The sequence below is a fragment of the Stenella coeruleoalba genome, assembly GCF_951394435.1.
Source record: "Stenella coeruleoalba genome assembly, chromosome: 15".
In the NCBI taxonomy this organism is placed as follows: Eukaryota; Metazoa; Chordata; class Mammalia; order Artiodactyla; family Delphinidae; genus Stenella; species Stenella coeruleoalba.
The window spans coordinates 43,335,047-43,354,695 of NC_137161.1; the positions used below are offsets into that span (position 1 = coordinate 43,335,047).

At 54.9% G+C, this 19,649-nt stretch overlaps 1 protein-coding gene across 1 annotated transcript in view; it reads left to right on the plus strand.

Moving 5' to 3' along the window:
* Positions 1-19,649, plus strand: part of ABHD12 (abhydrolase domain containing 12, lysophospholipase) — a 70,298-nt gene that overhangs the window by 48,683 nt on the left and 1,966 nt on the right. The window contains exons 3-12 of the mRNA XM_079946418.1: positions 5,623-5,728; positions 7,898-8,017; positions 10,549-10,579; positions 11,016-11,061; positions 13,126-13,255; positions 14,392-14,429; positions 14,766-14,845; positions 15,789-15,871; positions 17,503-17,581; positions 18,549-18,676. Of these exons, the coding sequence (XP_079802544.1) occupies positions 5,623-5,728; positions 7,898-8,017; positions 10,549-10,579; positions 11,016-11,061; positions 13,126-13,255; positions 14,392-14,429; positions 14,766-14,845; positions 15,789-15,871; positions 17,503-17,581; positions 18,549-18,676 (841 nt within the window). The remainder of the gene's footprint in view (positions 1-5,622; positions 5,729-7,897; positions 8,018-10,548; positions 10,580-11,015; positions 11,062-13,125; positions 13,256-14,391; positions 14,430-14,765; positions 14,846-15,788; positions 15,872-17,502; positions 17,582-18,548; positions 18,677-19,649) is intronic.

Genomic DNA, 19,649 nt, shown 5'->3' on the forward strand with positions numbered 1-19,649 from the left:
TTTTTTTTTTTTTCATGCTATATGTTTACTTTTGGGCAAGTGGGAGGAAAAAGGGTAGAAGTATCAGGTTTATGAAGTGGAAGGTATACGGTTGCCAGGAATAATCCTTTTATGGAGCATCCTTTTACACCTTTAAGATGAGGCCAGGCGGGAAGGGACTGCGCCTGCGGGCCTTCGAGGTCGGCGGATAGAACGTGGTGCTTGGCACACATCAGGTGCCTCATGAGAGATGGCCTTGCAGTCAGGTGTGGGGAGCACTCAGGGCAGGTGAGGCAGGCTCTGCACGCTCTTGGCTGTGCTGGTTTGCAAGGAGTGGGTTTGAACTTGTGTGTGTCGGAGCTGGAGGCTTGGGAAGCTGGGCTGGTGCTATGGAGGCAGCAGGGGAGCTGGTGAAGAGGAGGTGGGAGGAGAGGACAGACAGGAGGTGTTGCAAGGCAGGGGGTGGGTGGCCCCTCGTCTGGAGTAACACCAGTGCTGCAGACTCTGCAGAGGCCCGTGTGCATTGGGGCACATGAGTTTGGGGTGTTAAGTCTGCAGTAGACTTGATCACAGAAAAGTGGATGTCGCTGCTGAAAGGGAATGTCTGCTCTAAAGAGGCACAGGAGGAGGAGGAACAGAAATAGTGAGGTGGATATTTAATACTTCATAAACCTAAAATGCGTTTTGTATTTGGGTGTCATAAAGTAAGTGTAAAACACATGTAGGTACACTAAGAAGCATTTGATTTTTCTAACATAAACGTGGCTAAACTTCCAGGAATTTATCATCCCTGAGTTTTCACCGCTTGTGAGAAGCACAAACTTAGAAGGAACTCACAACCTATTAAAATCAAGAAAGTTTTGTTTTTTTCTGACTGTAATGTCCCTTAAATGTCCACAGTCAGTCTAGCACAGAAGAGAGTTTGAGTTACACGCAAACACGAAGCCACAGGCTGCAGATTTCCCAATAGCAGACCTTAGAGTCAGCCCTGCACAGCTTTCCCACAAGGCAGGCCTCCGGACAACTCCAGGCCCCTTGGGCAGGTGTCTTGGCAGCAGGTGGCCTGCTGCCCTCTGGGCTGCCACACCGCGGGGTCCCAGCAAATATTTGAATAGAGTTGATTTTCTTTAGGTCAATCATTGGGGTAACTTTAGACACAGCCCACAAATTTTGCACTGTTGATTTCCTAATGAAATGGCAGGATGTTCCTGGGTTCTCTGGGTTGGGCTCCATGGCACAGAAGAGGAGGGCCAGGCTGGGCCGTGGGGCCGCCCTGCACCCCCCAGAGAGACACCCGTCCCCAACTCCTTGTTTCCATATGCCTGCTGTGTGGAAGTGGGATGGTTGTGTGTGCCCCTCCCCGTGGAGGAGACGGGGATCTCCAGGCTGTCTTGCGGTGTGACTTGGCAGTTTCATCTCACGCTTCTGGAGGACCTGCATGTTCGGGGGGCACCTTCCTTCTTGTCTCCTCAAGATGTGAATTGTGAGCTGTGGATTTCCATTTGGATATTGCAGGAAGTGTAACAATCTTTTGGGCCCCAAAACACGATTAAGATAGTCTTAAGTTCATAGCAACTCTATCTGAAACTAAATGTATAACTCAGATAAATAAGCATTAGATGAAGGATAGCATCTATGATTTCCTGCTGGTCTTTTTGTGTGTGTCTGTACGTGTAAGCATAAATATATGTGCTTTTCGATACTCACATTCAAAAGTCGGTACCCCCGCCCTCAGCCCGGCGATGTTGTGTTGATAGCAGCGCCTTGTCACAGTCTTTGCCCTGGGATTTAGAACCATCTCCTGGTGGGAAGGAATGTTTCAGTTCAGAGGCTGGTATAAAACTGCTCTTGTCTGCACACTGCCTTGGGCCTTTTTTGGAGATTAGGGTTAATATATGAATTGCTCATTTGTTGTTCAAGCAGAAGGCCAGCCTGTCCACTACAGCTTCCACGGGATGGCAGTCCTTCAGCCTCCTCTTTTTCCTTCCCCTTAGCAGTCCCTGTGATCCCTGATAGCTTTCTTTCCTTATCCCTTTCTTCTTGTGGAAGCCCAGAGCCCTTCGGGGAACTGGCGTTTGAGAAAACCCAGAGGGCCTTCCCGGCCCTTCCCTTGTTGGTGCCCCACCTCTTCCCGTATATCAGGGTGGTCTTTACTCAGTGCCTGGGATGGGGCATAGCCCCGATGTTCAAAGTTCTCAGGCAGTCAGACGTGTTCTCTGCAGCCCAGGAGTTCTGGCCTCTCACCCCACCAGTATCTTCTAGATTGGCTGAGGAAAGGATGGCAGACTCAGTTTTCTGTTCATTCATGTGTTTACTCACTGCTTACCGAGCACCATCTCTTGAGGGTCCTTTCTAAATCGCTCCCGATGATGTTTGTGGTTGCTGATAAATGACAGCGAGGTCAGAGGGTGGATGATACACAGCTGGGGAAGCAGGAGAAACCAGAGGCCTGGTCCTGACAGCTGCATGGGCCTGTGTGCTGGGTCCCTGGGCTGTGCACTCAACTTCTGTGTGAGGCGGAGCTTGTAATTGATAGCGATGAGGAGCTCCCGACTCCTGCCCCTGCCACCTCAGGGGACTGCTGGCGGGCTGGGTGCTCTCTCCTTGCTTCAGCCCTGCGGTGGAAGCAGGGGCCAGGAGGGTGGGCTCCAGCCTGCATCCCAGAGTCACGGGCCAAGGGCTGTGGCCACACGAAGGCCAGCAGGAGTGAGCCGTGTTCTGGTCCAGGCAGATCCTGGACCCTCCTCAGGCCAGCCTGGGGCCCTGCACCCCTTGACTCCGTTCCTTTGTCTTGCAGAAGTTCTGCTTGCTTTTACCAGTAGTGGCCAGGTGGTTCCTCTGGGGCTGTCTCAGCCCCCGGGACTGACCAGGCACCTCTCACTAGCTGGAGGGGAGGCACACAGGCAGCACCTGCTGCACTTGGTGCATTAACTGCATCCTTTTCCACGGTTTCTAAAACAGAAATGAAAGTGAACCGGAGGATGGACTTGGTGGGAGCCAAGCTGTCCTAGAGCAGAATTGAGTTTCTTGGTTCTAGATTTCTCGGGCTTGGAAGCTTTTAAGATTAACTGCTAATCTTCGGAAGATGCTTTTCACTGGCAGGGGCCTTCTCGGAACTCTGGGGCAGCGTGTAAGCTGCATGGCTGCCTTTTCTGGGAGAGAGCCCGTGAGGCCTGACAGCAGTGCCCTCAGCCCTCGATGGTGCCCACCTTCCCTTTAGCACGGGCACTCTGGCCTCAGGAGCAGAGTTGATTGAATCAGCACTTGTTGGACATATTCAGAGTTTTACTGACAAAGTCATTTCCCCTCAGTGGTCAGATGATGAACCGCCACCTGACGCTGCAGCCTCGGCTTCCCCAGCACGGAGCCGTCACCAGGGATGGCAGGAGTGGGCACTTCCATCTGGAAGAGACGCGTCCAGGGGAGACCTTTCTAGGCCTGCTGGTCAGGAGCCCTCCCTGAGAATGTTGTCAGAGTGAACTCTGACTCCACAGCATAACAGACACCACAGACGGTGTGGCTTAAAACTACAGAAATGTATTCTCTCCCAGCTCTGGAGCTTCGAAATCCCTGTGTGGGCAGGCCTGGGCTCCCTCTTCCTTGCCTCTTCCCAGCCTCTGGTGGTGGCTGGTGTTCCTTGGCTTGTAGCTGCACAGCTGCTGCCCCTGCCTCCATCACACGGCTGCCTTCTCCTGTGACTTCATGTTGGCTTCCTTCTGTCTGTCTGTATCCAAATTCCCTTTTGATAAGGACACCAGTCGTATTAGATCAGGTCCACCAAATGACCTTACTTAAGCTTGATTATCTCTGTAAAGACCCTGTTTCCAAATGAGGTCACCTTCTGATGTGCTGGGGGTTAGGACTTCAATATATCTTTTGGGGGGACCCAATTCGAGAACATTCAGGGCCCACCAGGATCAGAGCCAGTTTACCTTCCTCACTTCCTATCCGATTAGTCAAGAGTGTGGGCTATGGAGTCGGGCTGCCTGGGTGCAAATCCCAGCATCATCACATGTGACCCATGGTTGAGCAAGTGCTGTGGTCACAGTCGTACCAGCCTGTTTCAGGGACGGTGGTCAGAGTACCGGGAAGGTGCACCAGTAAATAGGATGCCACCTCCTTTGAGTGCCGGTTTTCTTTTGAGAGAAAATAATTAAAGTTTTTAAAATGTAGCCTGCTGCTTGGAAAAGAGATGGATTAAGAAGCTGGAGGTTCAAAAGCAGCCCTGGTGGGAGGATTTGTCTTCCCCGTGGTTTAAAATGCTCAGGGAATTCCTGGGGGGGAAGGAGCATGTGCATATCTCTATGTCCTCGTGAGTTGACTGTTTCATTTCTTCAGTGAACATTTACTGAGCTGTGGGGACATTTGACGAATTAAGAGCTGGAATGTAGGTATGTGGGCGCAGAGTATTGGGGGCGCAGCAGGTGCAAAGGCCCTGGGGCGTGAAGTGGGCATGCAGGGCTCTGGTGCCGAGAGGCCGTGTGAGTTACACAATGAAACTACTCTCTTCACCAAAGAAAACCAGAGTTGCATGACTTCCTTGTTGAAGACTGGCTGGAAGTCAGGGCTACACTGTACTTTGTCCCCACCCACTCTGGGAATTGCCATTCTATAATGTGAGTAAATCCCATCTCAGGGTTTGGTTTTTTGTTTTTCATTTTTCAACTAAATATAACTTCAAAAATTGTGTTCATCTCAAGCAATAAAAGTGCACTGGTATACAAGGGGAAAATTGCACACTCGCCTCCACCCCCCACACACTTTAAACCCATGTTCACAGCCTGGTGTGTCTCTCTGTCTTTCTTTCCAAGCCACACTGTGTTGGTGTTGGTATTGGCATTGGTGTTGCTTGCTTGTACAGTGGCGACATGGGATTTCGTAGCCGCAGCACAGTGATCTTACCCTCCTTCCCTGCTCTTCTCACCTGCCTGTAATTCACAGAGGTTCCTCCAGGTCTGTCGATATCGGCTGCCTCTGTCTGAAGGCCCAGGGCTTCCCATCGTTGTGTGCAATGCAGTTTATCAGCCGTTGCCCTGTCGACAGGTCACCTGTTAAATTCAGGGCTGAATGAGTAGCTGCTGTCATGTTCCCATGCCTTCCCTCGACTCTGTGTGGCTTGTGGGTTCTGTGTATTCCTCCACCTCTGGCACCCACTCCTCATCTTCGGCCTCACTCTCTGTTAAATGACAGCACTAGGAACCTCAGAATCCCACTTACCTGGCCCGCACCCACATTCAGGTGGTCATCAAGCCCGTGGCCCCAGGTCCAGAACACACATCCATCTGTCGCCTTTCCCACAGTCCCTCCCCCAGCACCCTGGCTCCAGCCTTCAGTCGTAGCCTCCTTGTCTCCAGCCTCTCTCATGGCCAGGCCGACCCTCCCGTCTCCCAAGGATCTTTCCTTCCCTCCTTGCATCTTCTCACACCTTGAACAGCCTTCAGTGGGTCTCTCCTTGGACCTCGTCCTTGCTGAAGGATCTGTAGATACACCTACCTCCAGCCCCGCCTGAGGCTGGAGGGCCCTGTGCCCAGGCAGTATGGCGTTGGGAAAGTACTTGGCACTTTTTGAGAGCTTCACCTCTGCTGTGTACGTGTGTCCGTCCACCCTCACTAATCCTGGTTTCCATCTCTTTGTCCCCCACAGTGCGCGTTCCCTATTTCATTGATTTGAAAAAACCACAGGATCAAGGTTTGAATCACACCTGTAATTACTACCTCCAGCCAGAGGAAGACGTGACCCTTGGAGTCTGGTGAGTGAGCAGCCTCAGGGCTGCAGGGCCGGGCACCGCCTCTTGATAGCGGAGCGGTCTCTGAAACTCTTGCTTGTCCATTTTTATCTTTTGCCTGCTGTTTCCAAAGGAAAGATCTCAGCTAAATTCCTTGAATAATGGGGCACGGGATGGCAGCACCAGCTCTGTTCTGAGGTTTTCAAACCAGATTGGTTTTTGCAGAAAGCCTCGTTTCCAGGAGAGAAGAAAGCCAGAAACAGAATATATCACAGAATCGTGAGCGCAGGCTTGAGCCACACCTGTCTTGCAGAGAAGGGCCCACCCAGTTGTTGAAAACAGCTGCATTTCTTTCACACACAGCACTCTCAGCTCTTGATAGTGGTGGCGTTTGCTCTTTTCTTAGCGTTTACTTTTTTAGCCATAAATTTAGGTTGGGCCTAAGTTCTGTGACTTCTTGGCATTTCTTTGGAATATGATTTAATGCTTTTTCTGTGGACTAGTTGGTGTTTACAAACAACAGAACCAGAGCGGACCGGCTTTCCTGTGGCGTCTTCTCTTTCTCTCAGAAGCAGCTCTGAATTGCTGCCTTTGTCTCAGTAGAACTGCTGTGGACGTGAGAAGCTTCTGAGTGAAGTGCTCTGAATCACTTGCCTGTGCTGTGCGGAGGGCAGGGGCTCCTGCGTAAAGACCAGAGAGTGAGAGGGAGGTTCTGGTTCGTAGTGGCTGAGGCTGGGGCTGTCTTTGGTCATTTCTGGCTTGTTTTAACGGAGCATTTACGACCAGTGTGTGCATGCAGGCCGCTGTGCCTTTTCATTTTCAGTCAGAAGCCTGACATGTTTTGCTCAGAGGTGTTTGGGGGAATTGGCGGCTCTCTTGATGGTTAAGAGGGTCTGTGCTTTGAAGTTGTGGGCTCAGCCAGGCTTCTTCCTCGAGCAGAACAGCCGTGTTACAGGACAGGTATTTGTGGACAGTTACCTGTGAAGGTTGTGTTGGTGATGACCACATGAGTCTCTGGGACGCGACAGCCGCTGTGTGCTGGTGGGCACCACTGCCCGCCCAGGTCTGCACCCTGCGCTGTCTTGATCACAGTGCGGGCCTTTGGGTGGCAGCAGCTCCATTCACCACCTGCCCTCACTGGCACCTCGCCATGTCCTGCTGCAGAGGAGCTGGAGGCGGGTGGTGGTGGGAGGACAGCTCCCCTCTGCCAGGCAGGGGGAGGAGCCCAGGGATGGAGAGCTTGCCTGGGCCTTTGTCAGGAGCTCCGAGTTTGGGTAGGCTGGCTACTGGAGGCATATCAGCTCCCAGCACCTTCCAAATGTACCTTTCCCTCTCATAGGTTTGTAATTGTGGGAGAGTGATAATTGCAGCGGTCAGAACCACCCAAAATGCAATCCTCTGAAATGGGTCAGAGAGACTACGTTAGAAATGAGATGCTAACACTTAGAAAAGAAGAAATCGGCCATGTAATGTTTTTAAAACTTCCCAAGAATGAATTTGAGTAAGTTTTACAGAAAAAAGGTGTTAAATCAGACCCTCCCCAGTGATGAACAGTGACTTTGATGTGTCCTGAGTTAAGATGAACCAGAGCACCTCTCTAAAGGAGGGTTTGGCCACATAGACAAGTGTCCACCTGCCTGGCCGGGCATGGAAGGACTGCTCACGTGGGCCTGTGACGTCTCCTGCAGAGGTGCGTCTGTGCCAAGATGGCTTGTGGACAGGCTCTGTGTTAGAAATGGTGCATTAAGGATTGCCGGGCTTCCAGTCCAGCCCGTAGACCCGTGTTGCTGAATTAGTACATATAACAGCATGATATGTCTTGCATCGTGAGTTAAATCATGTACTTAAAGACATGGATGAGTTTGAGGGGACGTGGCGTTGCTCAGTGTCCATTCAGTGCCCGTTCTGTGCTGGAACCCAGCTGGAAGGGGTCTGAGCTCGCATAGCTTCCCCTTTATACAGGAGGAGCGGCTGTCACCCCACCCCTGGTAACTGCTGCCGGGGCAAGCTTCTGGGGTCCAGAGAGGGCCCATCCGTGAGTCAGGAAACGACCTGCCTCAGCTGCCAGAAGCTGCCCTCACAGCTTGGAGTCAGCCCACCCGGCCTCCTGCTGTCCGCTCAGTTGTGACTTGAGCCGTGGGCATCCCGTCTGCAGGCGCGTCACCTGCCGCTCCCCTCTGCTTCTGCTTCCAGGCACACTGTCCCCGCTGTCTGGTGGAAGAATGCCCAAGGGAAGGACCAGATGTGGTATGAGGATGCCTTGGCTTCTAGCCACCCGATCATCCTGTACCTGCACGGGAACGCGGGCACCAGGTGAGGTGGGGCCCATCGCAGTGAGAGCGTGGGTGCACCTGGGACATGGGCGTCCTGAGAACACAGGAAGAGGCAGGGTTTGTCTGGGGTTTGGGAGAAGCTTGCATGAAGTCATGTTCCCACAGGCCCAGAGCAGAGCAGGGCTGTGTGCAAGGTGGACCGGGCCTGCTTGCTTGGAAGCCACCGGCTGAGCAGATGTGGGCAGCTGTGTCCAGAAATCCCTGGTCTGAAGCTCGTGCCTGGGGTGGGATGGAGGTTGCTGCGTCTGTCAGAGCGGCCCAGAGCCTCAGCCGGAGGGGTGTCCTTCTTTCTGGGTTAGGGAACAAGGCTTCTCAGTGGGCAGGAGGCGTGGTCCCTCAGCCGAGGTTTGTTGAGACCCTGCAGAGCCACTGTGTGCCCAGGAAGTCGCCCCTGCTCACCCAGCATCTGCTGTCTGGTCTGAGGACACTTTCTCGCTGGCAGATGTGCCCTGCTGGAGGGGGAGGCATGCTTCCGGGGGGGGGGGCCAGGGTGACGTTGAAGGTGGGGGAGTCCCATGAAGAGACCCAGCTGAGCATGCAGGGACAAGCTTGTCCTCGGGGGCTGCCATGCCACGCTCTCAGGCCAGGGTACTCGCAGCCCTGAGCCGGCAGTGCCAGCGCATCCCACTGGGCCATCAAGGAAGCATCTGCGTCTGTGCAGATAAAGCCCTCGCCCAGGTGCTGTTCGAGAGTAGGTTTAATGGATGTCTTTCAGATAAGCGGGGACTGGAGCCGTTGTTCAAAGAGGGCTCCTTCCAGCCCACATGGTCAGCCTTGTTGAGAAGAGTCTGCAGGAGAGCTGGTGGGGTGAGAGGAAGAGGGGCGTTTTCTGAACAAGCATTGCCTGAAACCCCTGGGAGGGTCCCTGTTCCTTGGGTCTCGTGAGAGAGAGCCAGCAAGAAGCAGCAGGAGGCCGGGCACCGCGGGGCCGGGCTGGGGTCAGTCATTTCACAGGCAGAACCGGCGAGGAGGACAAAGCAGGCCACAGCGGGCATCTGGGCAGAGGGGCTACACAGAGGATGTAGCAGGATGTCCAGGAAGTGGGCCCCACAAGGACACTCTGAGCCGGGAGAGCGGAGCGCTGAGCTACTGACTCAGCACGCACTTGGCAGTCTGCTTTCCCTTCGTCTGGGACAAGCTACAGCGGGTTTCTCTTCCGCTTTTCAAAGAGCAAGTGAATACAAACAGCTCCTGTAGCCTCTTTCTATAAATGAGGGAAGTTTGGAGTTCTTTGTGAGCAGTGCCAATCACATGGTAAAGAAGACAAAGTCTATCTGTAACTTCAGGATGGAAGGAATCTTGTGACTTTGAAGGTTTGCTGCCACCCCCCACCCCCCATCCCCAAGGACTACTCAGGCTGCAGATCTTGGCGGCCACCCGGCCAGGCAGGACAGCAGCGGCCGTGGTTCCCTGAGACTCGGACCCCCAGGATGCCCCCAGCCCCATCACGCTCTAAATCCCCCTTCTTGCTCAAGGTAGGGTATTGGGAACGTTTAGAAAAGAGCCACGACAAATGGTTGCAAAGATAACTGAAGACGCTGCAGTATTTCTTTTTGGTCTTGAAGCGAAGTCCTTTGAATGTTTGTTTCTGGGTTATATTGGCTTTCTCCTTCGTTGTGCTCTCGCCTCCCCTGAGGACGCTCGCTCTGTGAACACACACCCCGGAAATTGGCCAAATGCTCCTCATAAAGAAGGGAGAGAGCTGAGAAGTCTGGTGAGGGTGAGCCCGCCTGCTGATGTGTTTCCCTCTCCCGAGGCAGCTCTATCCCCGCTTGGGTGTCTGTGCACAGTAACAGCCAGCCAGCATCTGGGCAGAAAGGGAGAAGGAGGTGGACAGTCCTTGGAGAGAGGTGCGGGCGTGAGGTGGTGTCAGCAGTGGCGCCTGCGGCCGCGCCACTGAAGCTGGAGCCTGCTGGTGAGGGGCCAGGAGGCTCACAGTGGCTGTCAGGTCACGATGGCACCTTCGACCCAGCATCCCCCCTCGGACACACGTGTGTGGAAGGATGTTAGGGGGTGGCCGCAGCAGCAGAACCTCAGTTAGCAGCAGGTGGGAAAGAACCAAAGTGACCACAAGGGGAGGGCGTGAATGGCCGAGGAGGAGAGTTCTGAGAGTTGGCTGTGGCTCTGTAGGTGAAAAGGCTGGGGCAGGAGGTGCCTGTGGCCTGTCCCCGTGGTGTTCATGGGTGGTCCTGGACACTGGGGAGCTGAGGGGCCCTTTGTGTCTTCTGGGGTTTGCACTGAAGGCTTGTATGGCCTACTCAAACCAAAGGTGAGGTAATAGTTAAGAAATATCCCCCAAATGCTCAGACTGTCCCTCGTTTGGCACCATACTGTGGAGGCAAGCTGGGAGCCATGTAGGTGCCCTGAGGAGGAGGTGACCTGTCCATCACCCTCCCGTGTAGATTTGGGGACCAGGCACTAAGGGCCCAGATGCTACCGTGTTGATCCTGGGCCCCCTTTCTGAGAAGATGCACTAACAGCCATGCTTGTTTCCTTTCCCTGATGATCTAGAGGAGGCGACCACCGGGTGGAGCTTTACAAGGTAGGTGAGGACGGCACACAGTTTATGATGGACAGAGCGGTGCCCTTAGCTTATGACAGACAGAAGGGGCCACACGGTGGACAGCTGGATGGAGCAGTGCCCATGGGGTGTGACCCACACGGTCTGTGACAGATGGAGCGTTGCTTGCCTCCTGCTTCTGGCTGTTCTTTCCAGGACGCGTGAACAGAAGGGGGTCCCCCTAATAATTTTGAGTTAATACTCATTGTTGACTTTTTAACACTGCCTGTTATGGACGTCTCCCCATGGAATGCTTCCCATTTTGCTGCCTCTGGGGATAGTTTCCAAGATCGGGATGAATGGACTTTGTAGATCATATGCCAGAAATTGGCAAATTACGTAAAGTCACTTGGAATTGCTTGGGTTTAGTGGGTTTAGTCAGAGCCATGTTGCCCAGGTGTTTGTTTTTCACTTCCAGGTGCTGAGTTCCCTTGGCTACCATGTGGTTACCTTTGACTACAGAGGTGAGGGCTCCGTACTTGCCCCGCTTCCTCCAGGTCGGTGTGGGATATGCAGGTGTTGCTCTGAGAGGCTCCTGTGCGGCTGGCAGCTCTGCCGTGACCTGTGGCAATTGTGAGCACGTGGAGGTGGTGGAGGGTCAGGGTCTTCGGAGGTGTGTCCTGCGTGCATCCGCCCCTGTAGGGTGCCTGGAACCCCAGCACACACCCTCTGTCAGCCACATTTTATAAGTAGAAAGTACTGTCTTCTCTTTATTGGACTCAGACTTTCCCCATAGCTGGACACGTTTCATGCTCAGCACAGCTGGTTTTGTTGATGTTATGGAGACAGGGAAGAGAGAGACTCATCTTCTCGCCCCTCAGTATTTCTTCTTTCTAGCCTCCCACAGTTTGATGCGTGAGGAAAATGCTTTGTGTTGTCAGGGAGCAGCTGTGTGGCAAGTGTGTGCCTTGGACAGTCCTTGGCGGGAGAGGTCAAAGGGCTAAAGGCCTCTTGTCCAGCTCACCCTGATTGGGGGTAAGGGGGTGGGGTCCACATCCGCAGACTCAGGAGCCGGTTGACATCACCTGGATGTGAACTTTGGAAGAGTTTCCTCTTGCTGCTGCAACAGGTTACCACAAACGTAAATGTCTCGAAACAGCACAGACTTATTATCTTGAAGTTCTGGAGGTCAGGAGTTCAAAATCTTTAGCCACTGGGATAAGTCAAGGTGTGGGCACGGCTGGAAGCTCCAGAGGAGAGTCAGGTTCCTGGCCTCTTCCAACTTCTCCAGGCCACCCTCACTCCTTGCCTGTGGCCTGAGTCTGCATCACTCTGGCTCTGACTTCTGTCTCTCTTCTGATCATAAAGACCCTGTGATTACTTGGGACTCACGCTGATCAGGATAATCTCCCATCCCAGGGTCTCCTGATTCGCAGCCTCTTTCCTTCTGCACCCTTCATTCCCCTTGCCGTGTAAGGTACCAGAGGCACAGGTTTCGGGGTTGGACATGAACATCTTTGGGGGCCATTATTCTGCCGACCATAGGGTGAGGGATGGTTCTTTTGTGGAAGAGTGTTCCATCAGGAGGAGGGTGTTGGGTTGGAGAAACTCTGAAATGAGGCCCATCCTTTCCTCCTGCTCCTGCTGCTGGAACCTCAGGGTAGTGAGAGGGGTGGCCTCTTCCTTGTTCGCCTCCTGGTTCTTGCAACAGAAATAAGATCCCATCTATCACTTCCTCTTTTCATTTCCCATTGAGTCTCTGCCTTTCTAAGCCGTACGAGAGTTTGTCCCTGTCTCTGTCTCTCTGTGTCTCTCCCTGTCTCTTTGTCCCTGCCCCCACCAGTGCCCCAAGCCCTCACACTGGCCTTGTCCCTGACATTGGCTCCTTCCCTAATCTGGGTCTGGGATGCCCCGGGGAGGTGGCCTGTGGTGCCCCTGCCTCTGGGTTTTGCTTGTGTAGCAGGACTTGCTCTTTCTGAGCCTTGTGGTGCTTTCAGATCATTTGATGATGACTCACTGCTGAGCTGCTGGAAATGACAGTCACAACTTGACTTTTCTGAGAATCTGGAGGGAAGGTCCCTTGGGAGGTCAAGGTTTAGGGGCCGAGACAGTTGGCTTTCCTCTGTTAAGCAAACAGGATGCTAAAAGCCCCTTCCTTTCTGGGTCAGAGTTGCCCTGAGCCTGGAATCTGCCTGTCTGGGGGCCTCTCCACGCCTGTCCACAGCTGGGCCACAGCTGGGCCATGGAGTCAGGGCTGGGCTCAGGGGCCCCAGGGTGGACTGGACTCTCACTGGCTGAGCCTGTCAGTGCCTCATCCTGGTGCCAAGCCCCAGATGTTGGGGCCGGCAGGGGTCTGCGTGTCTGACCACCCCATCTGCTCATCGAGACTCAGATGAGGGCGGGTGGATGGCCGTTTGGGTTCAGAGGTTGTGACAGCTGAGGAGGTGGGAGAAGAAGAGCTGGCTTGGCCGAGACCTTGAGGCCCCAGACGTTCTGGGCCTCCTGCTGAGAAGCGGGAGGGGGCGGGCTTGCCCCTCGAGGTCCCCTGGGCTGCGTGTGACGTCCTCCTCTTGCTGCTGCTTCCCCAGGTTGGGGTGACTCAGTGGGAACGCCGTCGGAGCGGGGCATGACGTACGACGCACTCCATGTTTTTGACTGGATCAAAGCGCGAAGTGGAGACAACCCTGTGTATATTTGGGGCCATTCCCTCGGCACCGGGTAAGAATTCCCCGCATGGCCTTTGCAAGAGCAGGTCTTCACAGGCGACTGTCCAGCCCAGGCTCTCCTAGGGGCCCCGGTGTCCTCTGGACCCTGTAGCACCATTAGTGCTGTGATGGGGGCAGGGGATGAAGCACCACAGAGACCACGAGGGGCTTGAGATACTTCAGCTCCTCAACCCAGGAAGTGACGGGAGGCACAACAGCAGTCGTGGAGGTGCCGTCTCCTCCGCAGGGAGGATGCAGACGCGCCTCAGCGGGACTGTGCCCTGAGGAGGTGGGTCCGAGCAGAGCGGGACAGGGCACTCGGGCTTCCCTTGGCCTGGCTGAGGACATATGTGCTGCCCAGCAAGCCCAGGAGCCGGGGCCTTGATTCTCTTTGCAAACAGTGGGCCCCTTAGCCCATGCTTGGCGTCGTCACCGGAGAACTTGGGGAGGCAGCAGTGGTGGTTCCCTTCCTCCATCTGCCAAGACAGGAAGCACTTCGATGTTCCACGTGAGCCGCCTGCATCGCTTCCACGGGCGTAGGGGCCAGTGTTTCTAAAGGAGCCCAAGACCAGCACCTGCTGTTTTTCTGCTGCCTTTCCTTTGGACGCGGTGGCTGCAGGCGGGTTGGGGCCGCAGGCTGGGCAGTGCCCGGGACAGGGCCTCCTGCCCTGCCCTCGCAGGGGGACTGAACCCTGGACAGGAGAGCAGGCCATCCTGCCCTGGGTGTCTGCATGGGACCCGCCCAGGTTGGTCCCGGGAAGGCAGGAGGCCCCCAGGCCTGGCAGACTGCCAGTGCTGCCGCCCCCAGGAGCTGTGCAGGCAGACTGCAGCCTTCTCCCTGCTGGCGGGGCGGCCCTGGGCCCTACTGTCCTCCTCCGTGTCCCGGCGGCACCCATACAGACCGGGTGTGAACTGGGGCGCCGCTGTGTGGCCTGAAGGGGCTGCTCCAGGTGAGGTGCATGCCTCGGGGACATGGAGGTGCCCTGTCGGAGGGGCTGGCTGACGGCTGGGGCATCTGTGCTCCCCCCGCCCAAAACCCCACTGGTCACTTCGCAGATCCCGGCTTCCTCGGTCACCTTTGAGTATTAGGAGGATCTCATCTGAAACAATTTTTGTCATAATTCAGCTGAACTTTTTTTTTCTTTCCAGAGTGGCCACAAACCTGGTGCGGCGCCTCTGTGAGCGAGGTAGGGGCTCGTGTGGGGTCACATGTCGTGGGGATGGCCCGGCTCCCATGGGCGGGTGGAGCGTTGGGGAGCCGGCTGTGCTCCAGGCCCTGGGGCTTCTCGTGAAGTGGGTGGTGGTGGACGTGCCGTGCAGTGAGATGAGAGCAAGGCACTGAGGTGGGGGCCTGAGCAGACCCTTGAGGGCCCACCCCCATTCCCCCGATCCGCCAGCGGCTGGCGGGGCCTCACCAGGGGCCGGGCTCCGCTGTCCTGTGGAGGGTGCGTGAATGGGGAGTGGAGGACTGTGTCTCACTGGGGTTTCTTGCTCACCTCCCAGTTCCCCGTTTGTTTATCTAGAGACACCTCCAGATGCCCTCATATTGGAATCTCCATTTACTAACATCCGCGAAGAAGCTAAGAGCCATCCATTCTCAGTGGCAAGTACAGATCTTATTAAAAATGGACTTATTTTTATAATGAAAATAATTGCTATAAAATATAAAAATGACTAAGTAAATAGATATAATAAATAAATTTAAATATCATAAAATTATTTAAATAGTCTAATGAATACAGACTTTATTAAAAGTTAATTCTCATTTAGTTCTGGTCACTGGCCTGACTACAGAGCCGCTCAGGATGTTTATAACTTCGTGCCAGGTAGAAGGATGGGGTCACAGCCAGGTTGCCTGAGGGTGGCTGTACCCATAGGAGGCCTTGCCCCCTGGCACGGTTTGCCCCCCTGGCATTGCTTGCCCATGGGGCTCAGTGCAGGCTGAGGGCGCTGTCCTGGCTGCCTCCCCAGGAGTGGAGCTGGTGGGCACCCCGGGGAAGCCCTGGTGGGGATTACATGCTGTTGGGCCGTCACTGGCCGGATTCGAGGCCTTGGACCCTCCATTTACAGGCCGGGCCCAGAGGAGGGTCCTCTGTACCCTGTTGCTTCCTCTTCCTCCTCCCACTGCTTCCGTGTGTCCAGGGGAGCCATGTTGGCCCCACCTGACCTCATGCTGCTCCGTTGCAGACAGAAGAGTCCTTTGTTGGGTCTCCTTTGATGTTGCTCTTCTCCCGAGTCGCACGGACCCCATTCCTTGGGGGTGGCAGCCTGTTGTGTGTGGGAAGCCTGGTCTCCTAGTCTGAGGTGTGGGAGCCCTGTTTGCGGGCAGCCCCCCTGCAGCTGGTCTGGGGGCCTCTTGAGCAGGGAGTCTGAGGGCGGGGGTCAGGAAGGGCAGGGGCGCCCCCCCCCAGCTCCAGGGGGCCCACAGGTCAGCCTGCTCAGAAGCAGGAGTGACCCCCGGGCACACGGCACCTCTGTCTGGACCCTCAGCCCTGCGGGGGGTGTTTTAATTGATCCTCTGCTTGTTGTCTACATGTTGCCTCCAGATCTATCGATACTTCCCTGGGTTTGACTGGTTCTTCCTTGATCCCATCACAAGCAGTGGAATTCAGTTTGCAAATGATGAAAAGTGAGTACCATGGAAGAGAATTTAGAAAAACCCCAAGAACCCCCAGAATAAGTGTCTTGAGTCACGTTAACCAAGTAGGATAGGATTCTGAATACATAGGGATCTTTTCTAAGCAACACATCTCTGTAAAGGGAATGTCAGTTAGAGAAGGAGAACCAGGAATGTGGAAAGACTGTAGGATTAGATTAAAGAGTAGGAAGACAACATATTTTTGGTCCATAAAGCTGTTTTATTTGAAAATTATGTCAAAACCAGAACTCCTAAACAGGTATTAAAGCAGTAATAGTAACTGTTATTCAAAAAATGACTTTGCCTCAGCCACTGGTTTTGTGTTTGGTTATGGAAAGATGTTACGAAGTTTAATATTAAAAGTATTTCTCTGAGGTAAACCAGCAGTTACATGTTCTATTTAAGGACTGTTTCTTTGAACAATGTTCAGATTCTGCTGACATTATCTTTGTGATATCTTAATTTCATGGGGTTTAATTTCTTCAAAAAAAAGAAAAAGGAAAAATCCTTATCTGAATATGCAGTTAACATTTAAAAATCTACATTTTTCAAAGAAGAGTTATCTGAGTAGACTGGGTTCCCTCTAAAAATGACAACGATGAGAAAAGCCACCTTTGGCTGCCCCCCCGCTGAGCCTGTGTGAGTGCTGGTGGGCCGGCCGGCCCTCACCCACTGGAAGTCAGGAGCCCCAGCTTGGTGGGCAGGTCTGTTCCCAAATATTTGGTAAGGTGACAGCATGTGAGGGGGGCCTCCAGAGTCAGAGAAGCTACGAAGCAGCTTTGTGGGTGGAAGTCCAGAAAAGATGTCACCCGTCAAAGCGTGACTTGCACACCAGCAGCCCTCCACCCTGGGAGTGGAACATGGTGGGCGGGTGAACTTGCGAGCCACTAGCGCGAGCCGCTAGCAGCAGTTGCAGACTGCCAGAGTTGGGCCTCTGAGGGGCGGTGCGCCCCCAGGCCTGGTCCTGCCAGGTGACAGGCTTGCCCCGGGGCTGCCCTCGTGAAGTCCCCAGATCAGCATGGGATCTCCAACAACAGGTGTCTGCTGCGTCCAGCAGCTCCCCATGAGACCTCAATGAGGGGCGCCTAGGAGACCCCAGGCCCATCCAGTCCTTCTGTTAGGTGGTTTGCTGAAGAACAGGATCCTGTGAACCTGTTGAGAATGTTCATTTACTCGAAACTCTCAGGAGTGACCTTAAATGTCATTTACACGAAGGATGAATTAGAGGGTGGCTCTTTTGCCAACAGATGTCCAGTAAAGTTCATCTGAGTGAGTTTCCTGGCCCACCTAAATTACTTCGTTTGTAAATGTTGTTTTGTAACTTTTTAAGAATAGTCTACTAGCAAAAAAAATAATTTTTAATTTCCAGGAGATATTCAGGGACCCGATTTGGTGAATGAATTGATCTCTAGATTTGACTGACACCTGTCACCTAGAATAGATATTGTTGGAAACATCTAAGAAATCAACTGCTAGTTCTCTATTAAAATGCCCAGTTTGAGGCGTTCCACACCACGGTGAAGCGCTCTCTAAGTCAGGTCCCTGCTGTGGGCAGGGCTGGGAGCCCAGGAGACCCCAGCTCCTCCTGGGGGCCGGTCCAGCACCTTTCTCCCTCCCTGCAGCGTGAAGCATATCTCCTGCTCCCTGCTCATCCTGCACGCCGAGGACGACCCTGTCGTGCCCTTCCAGCTTGGCAGAAAGGTGGGTGTCCAGCGGGCGTCGGGCAAACTCATGTTCGGTCCAGGCTAGGCCAGGCGGGTGTGGAGGGTCCTGCTGCTGGCAGGGCCCCTTGTGAGGGAGAGGGCAGAGGAGGTTGGCAGCAGAGTCGGGGCAGGGCTGGACAGCTGATGCCGCCCCAGAAGGAAACGTGAAAATAAGCAAATGAAAATCTCCTGGGTCCCCCGTACAGGGGACTCAGTCAGGAGGGCTTGCCAGTTACTGGCTGGAGGGAAAGCACCCTTGATGACGAGGCTCCCCCAGTGGCTGGAATTGGTACAGAACTCTCACCTGTTCTCTTGCCTCTGGGATGGGACTGACGACAGAGGGTGCCACGTTGCCTCTGTGTCTGCTTTTGCTGTATTTGCTTTGCCTTTGCTGCCAGGAAGCCTGATTAAATTTGTAGGTGGGGGTAGGGTGGGAGAGAGCACTGTCTGGCCATGGCGCTGGCCTGCTAGAGGGCGCAACGCCCAGGCCACATCAGACCAGGCCTGAGGCAGGTGTGTGAGGGCCAGGTCCTTCCCTCCAGCTGGTTCGGGCACGTGAGGAGGGGGCTGAGGTGGCATAGGTCCTGAGCCACCTTGTTGGCGGGCCTTGACCCAGGCACACGGCAAAGTTTGAGGCACACAGCCCACCCAGCCCCAGGGACTGAGCCATCGGGGCTGCTCCTGGCACTCAGGCCACCACCGCATCCCGTAGCAGGTGGCTCTCTGTGGTGCTGCAGGCCCCTGAGGAAGGGCGGTCTGCAAGACAGGCGTGAGGATGGAGAGCGTCTTGAGTGGTGGCCCCGAGGGTCCCTGCTGTGGGCGAGGCAGGCTGCAGGGTGCTGTGCCTGGGGGCCTTGGGCTGCTCTTTGGAGACAGTGGCCATGGGCTGCTCTCTGTTGCAGGGGGAGGCCAGTAGGCAGGTCACCCCCAGGCCCTGGGCGCTGACCCGCCTCTCCCTCCCCCAGCTCTACAACATTGCTGCACCGTCACGCAGCTTCCGAGACTTCAAGGTTCAATTCATCCCCTTCCACTCGGACCTTGGCTACAGGCACAAGTACATCTACAAGAGCCCTGAGCTTCCACGGATCCTGAGGTGAGGCGCTCTCCTCTCACCTGCGATGCCGTCCTGCGTGGCGATGGCTCAGGCGTGTGCGGCCGCAGCTGCAAAAGCCATTTCGGGGCCGAGTCACAGTGAGGGGTCAAGAGTGTCACCCCTCCCTCCTGGGCCGTCCCCACCGTCAGTAGGGCTGTGATCTCCCTGTGATGCAGGTCGTGCAGCGCAGACACCACAGCTGCTTTGGGTCAGGCCTCCATCCCTTCCCACAGGCCCGTCAGGTTGCTGCTCCTGTGCGTGGGGCACAGGGGGTGCAGGTCTGGGCCAGCTCCTCAAAAGCCCCAGCTGCTTCTGGAAGGGAGGCTGTGCCCCTGGCTGCACTGCGCTGGCTGAAATCCTGGGCCAGGACGTGGGCTGCCACCCCGGGCACCCATCTCGAGCTTGGGCGCAGAGCCTGAGGATGAGGGGTGCACTGGTGGCAAAGCAAAGGGTTTGGATGGACCAGGCACTCCCTGCCTCCCGCTGGAGGGTGCAGGCAGCCTGCACGTCCCGGCTGGGGGGCCTCTGCTGAGCCCGGGGTGCTGGAATCGGCCCTTGGTGAGGTGTGTGCCGAGTGGTTACACTTTGCCCTTGAGGTTCCAGGGGCGTTCCTTTGCAGTTTCTTGCCTCCCGGATGTGGGTTGCTGCGAGGGGACAGTAATGAGTATGGGTTTGCTCTGGGACTATGGTTTTTCCCCATAAAAGGAATACATTACATAAAATGTAGACCAGAGAATGGCTCCAACATCGGGGTGCAGTTAGTGACCCCATCCTTGATCCTGTGTGTCAGGACTTAACTTGGGCACTGCCTTTGGCGCCCTGCTTGTTTAACTCACGGGGTTTTCTGAGCGGAAGTGTGGTCCTCCAGGCTCCTTTGCGGCCTCCCCAGGTGGGCTGTAGGAGGACCACAGGAGGTGGGGTCTCAGGTTTGGTCTCAAGAGGTTTGGCCGACAGGTTTCCTCCTCTGGTCCAG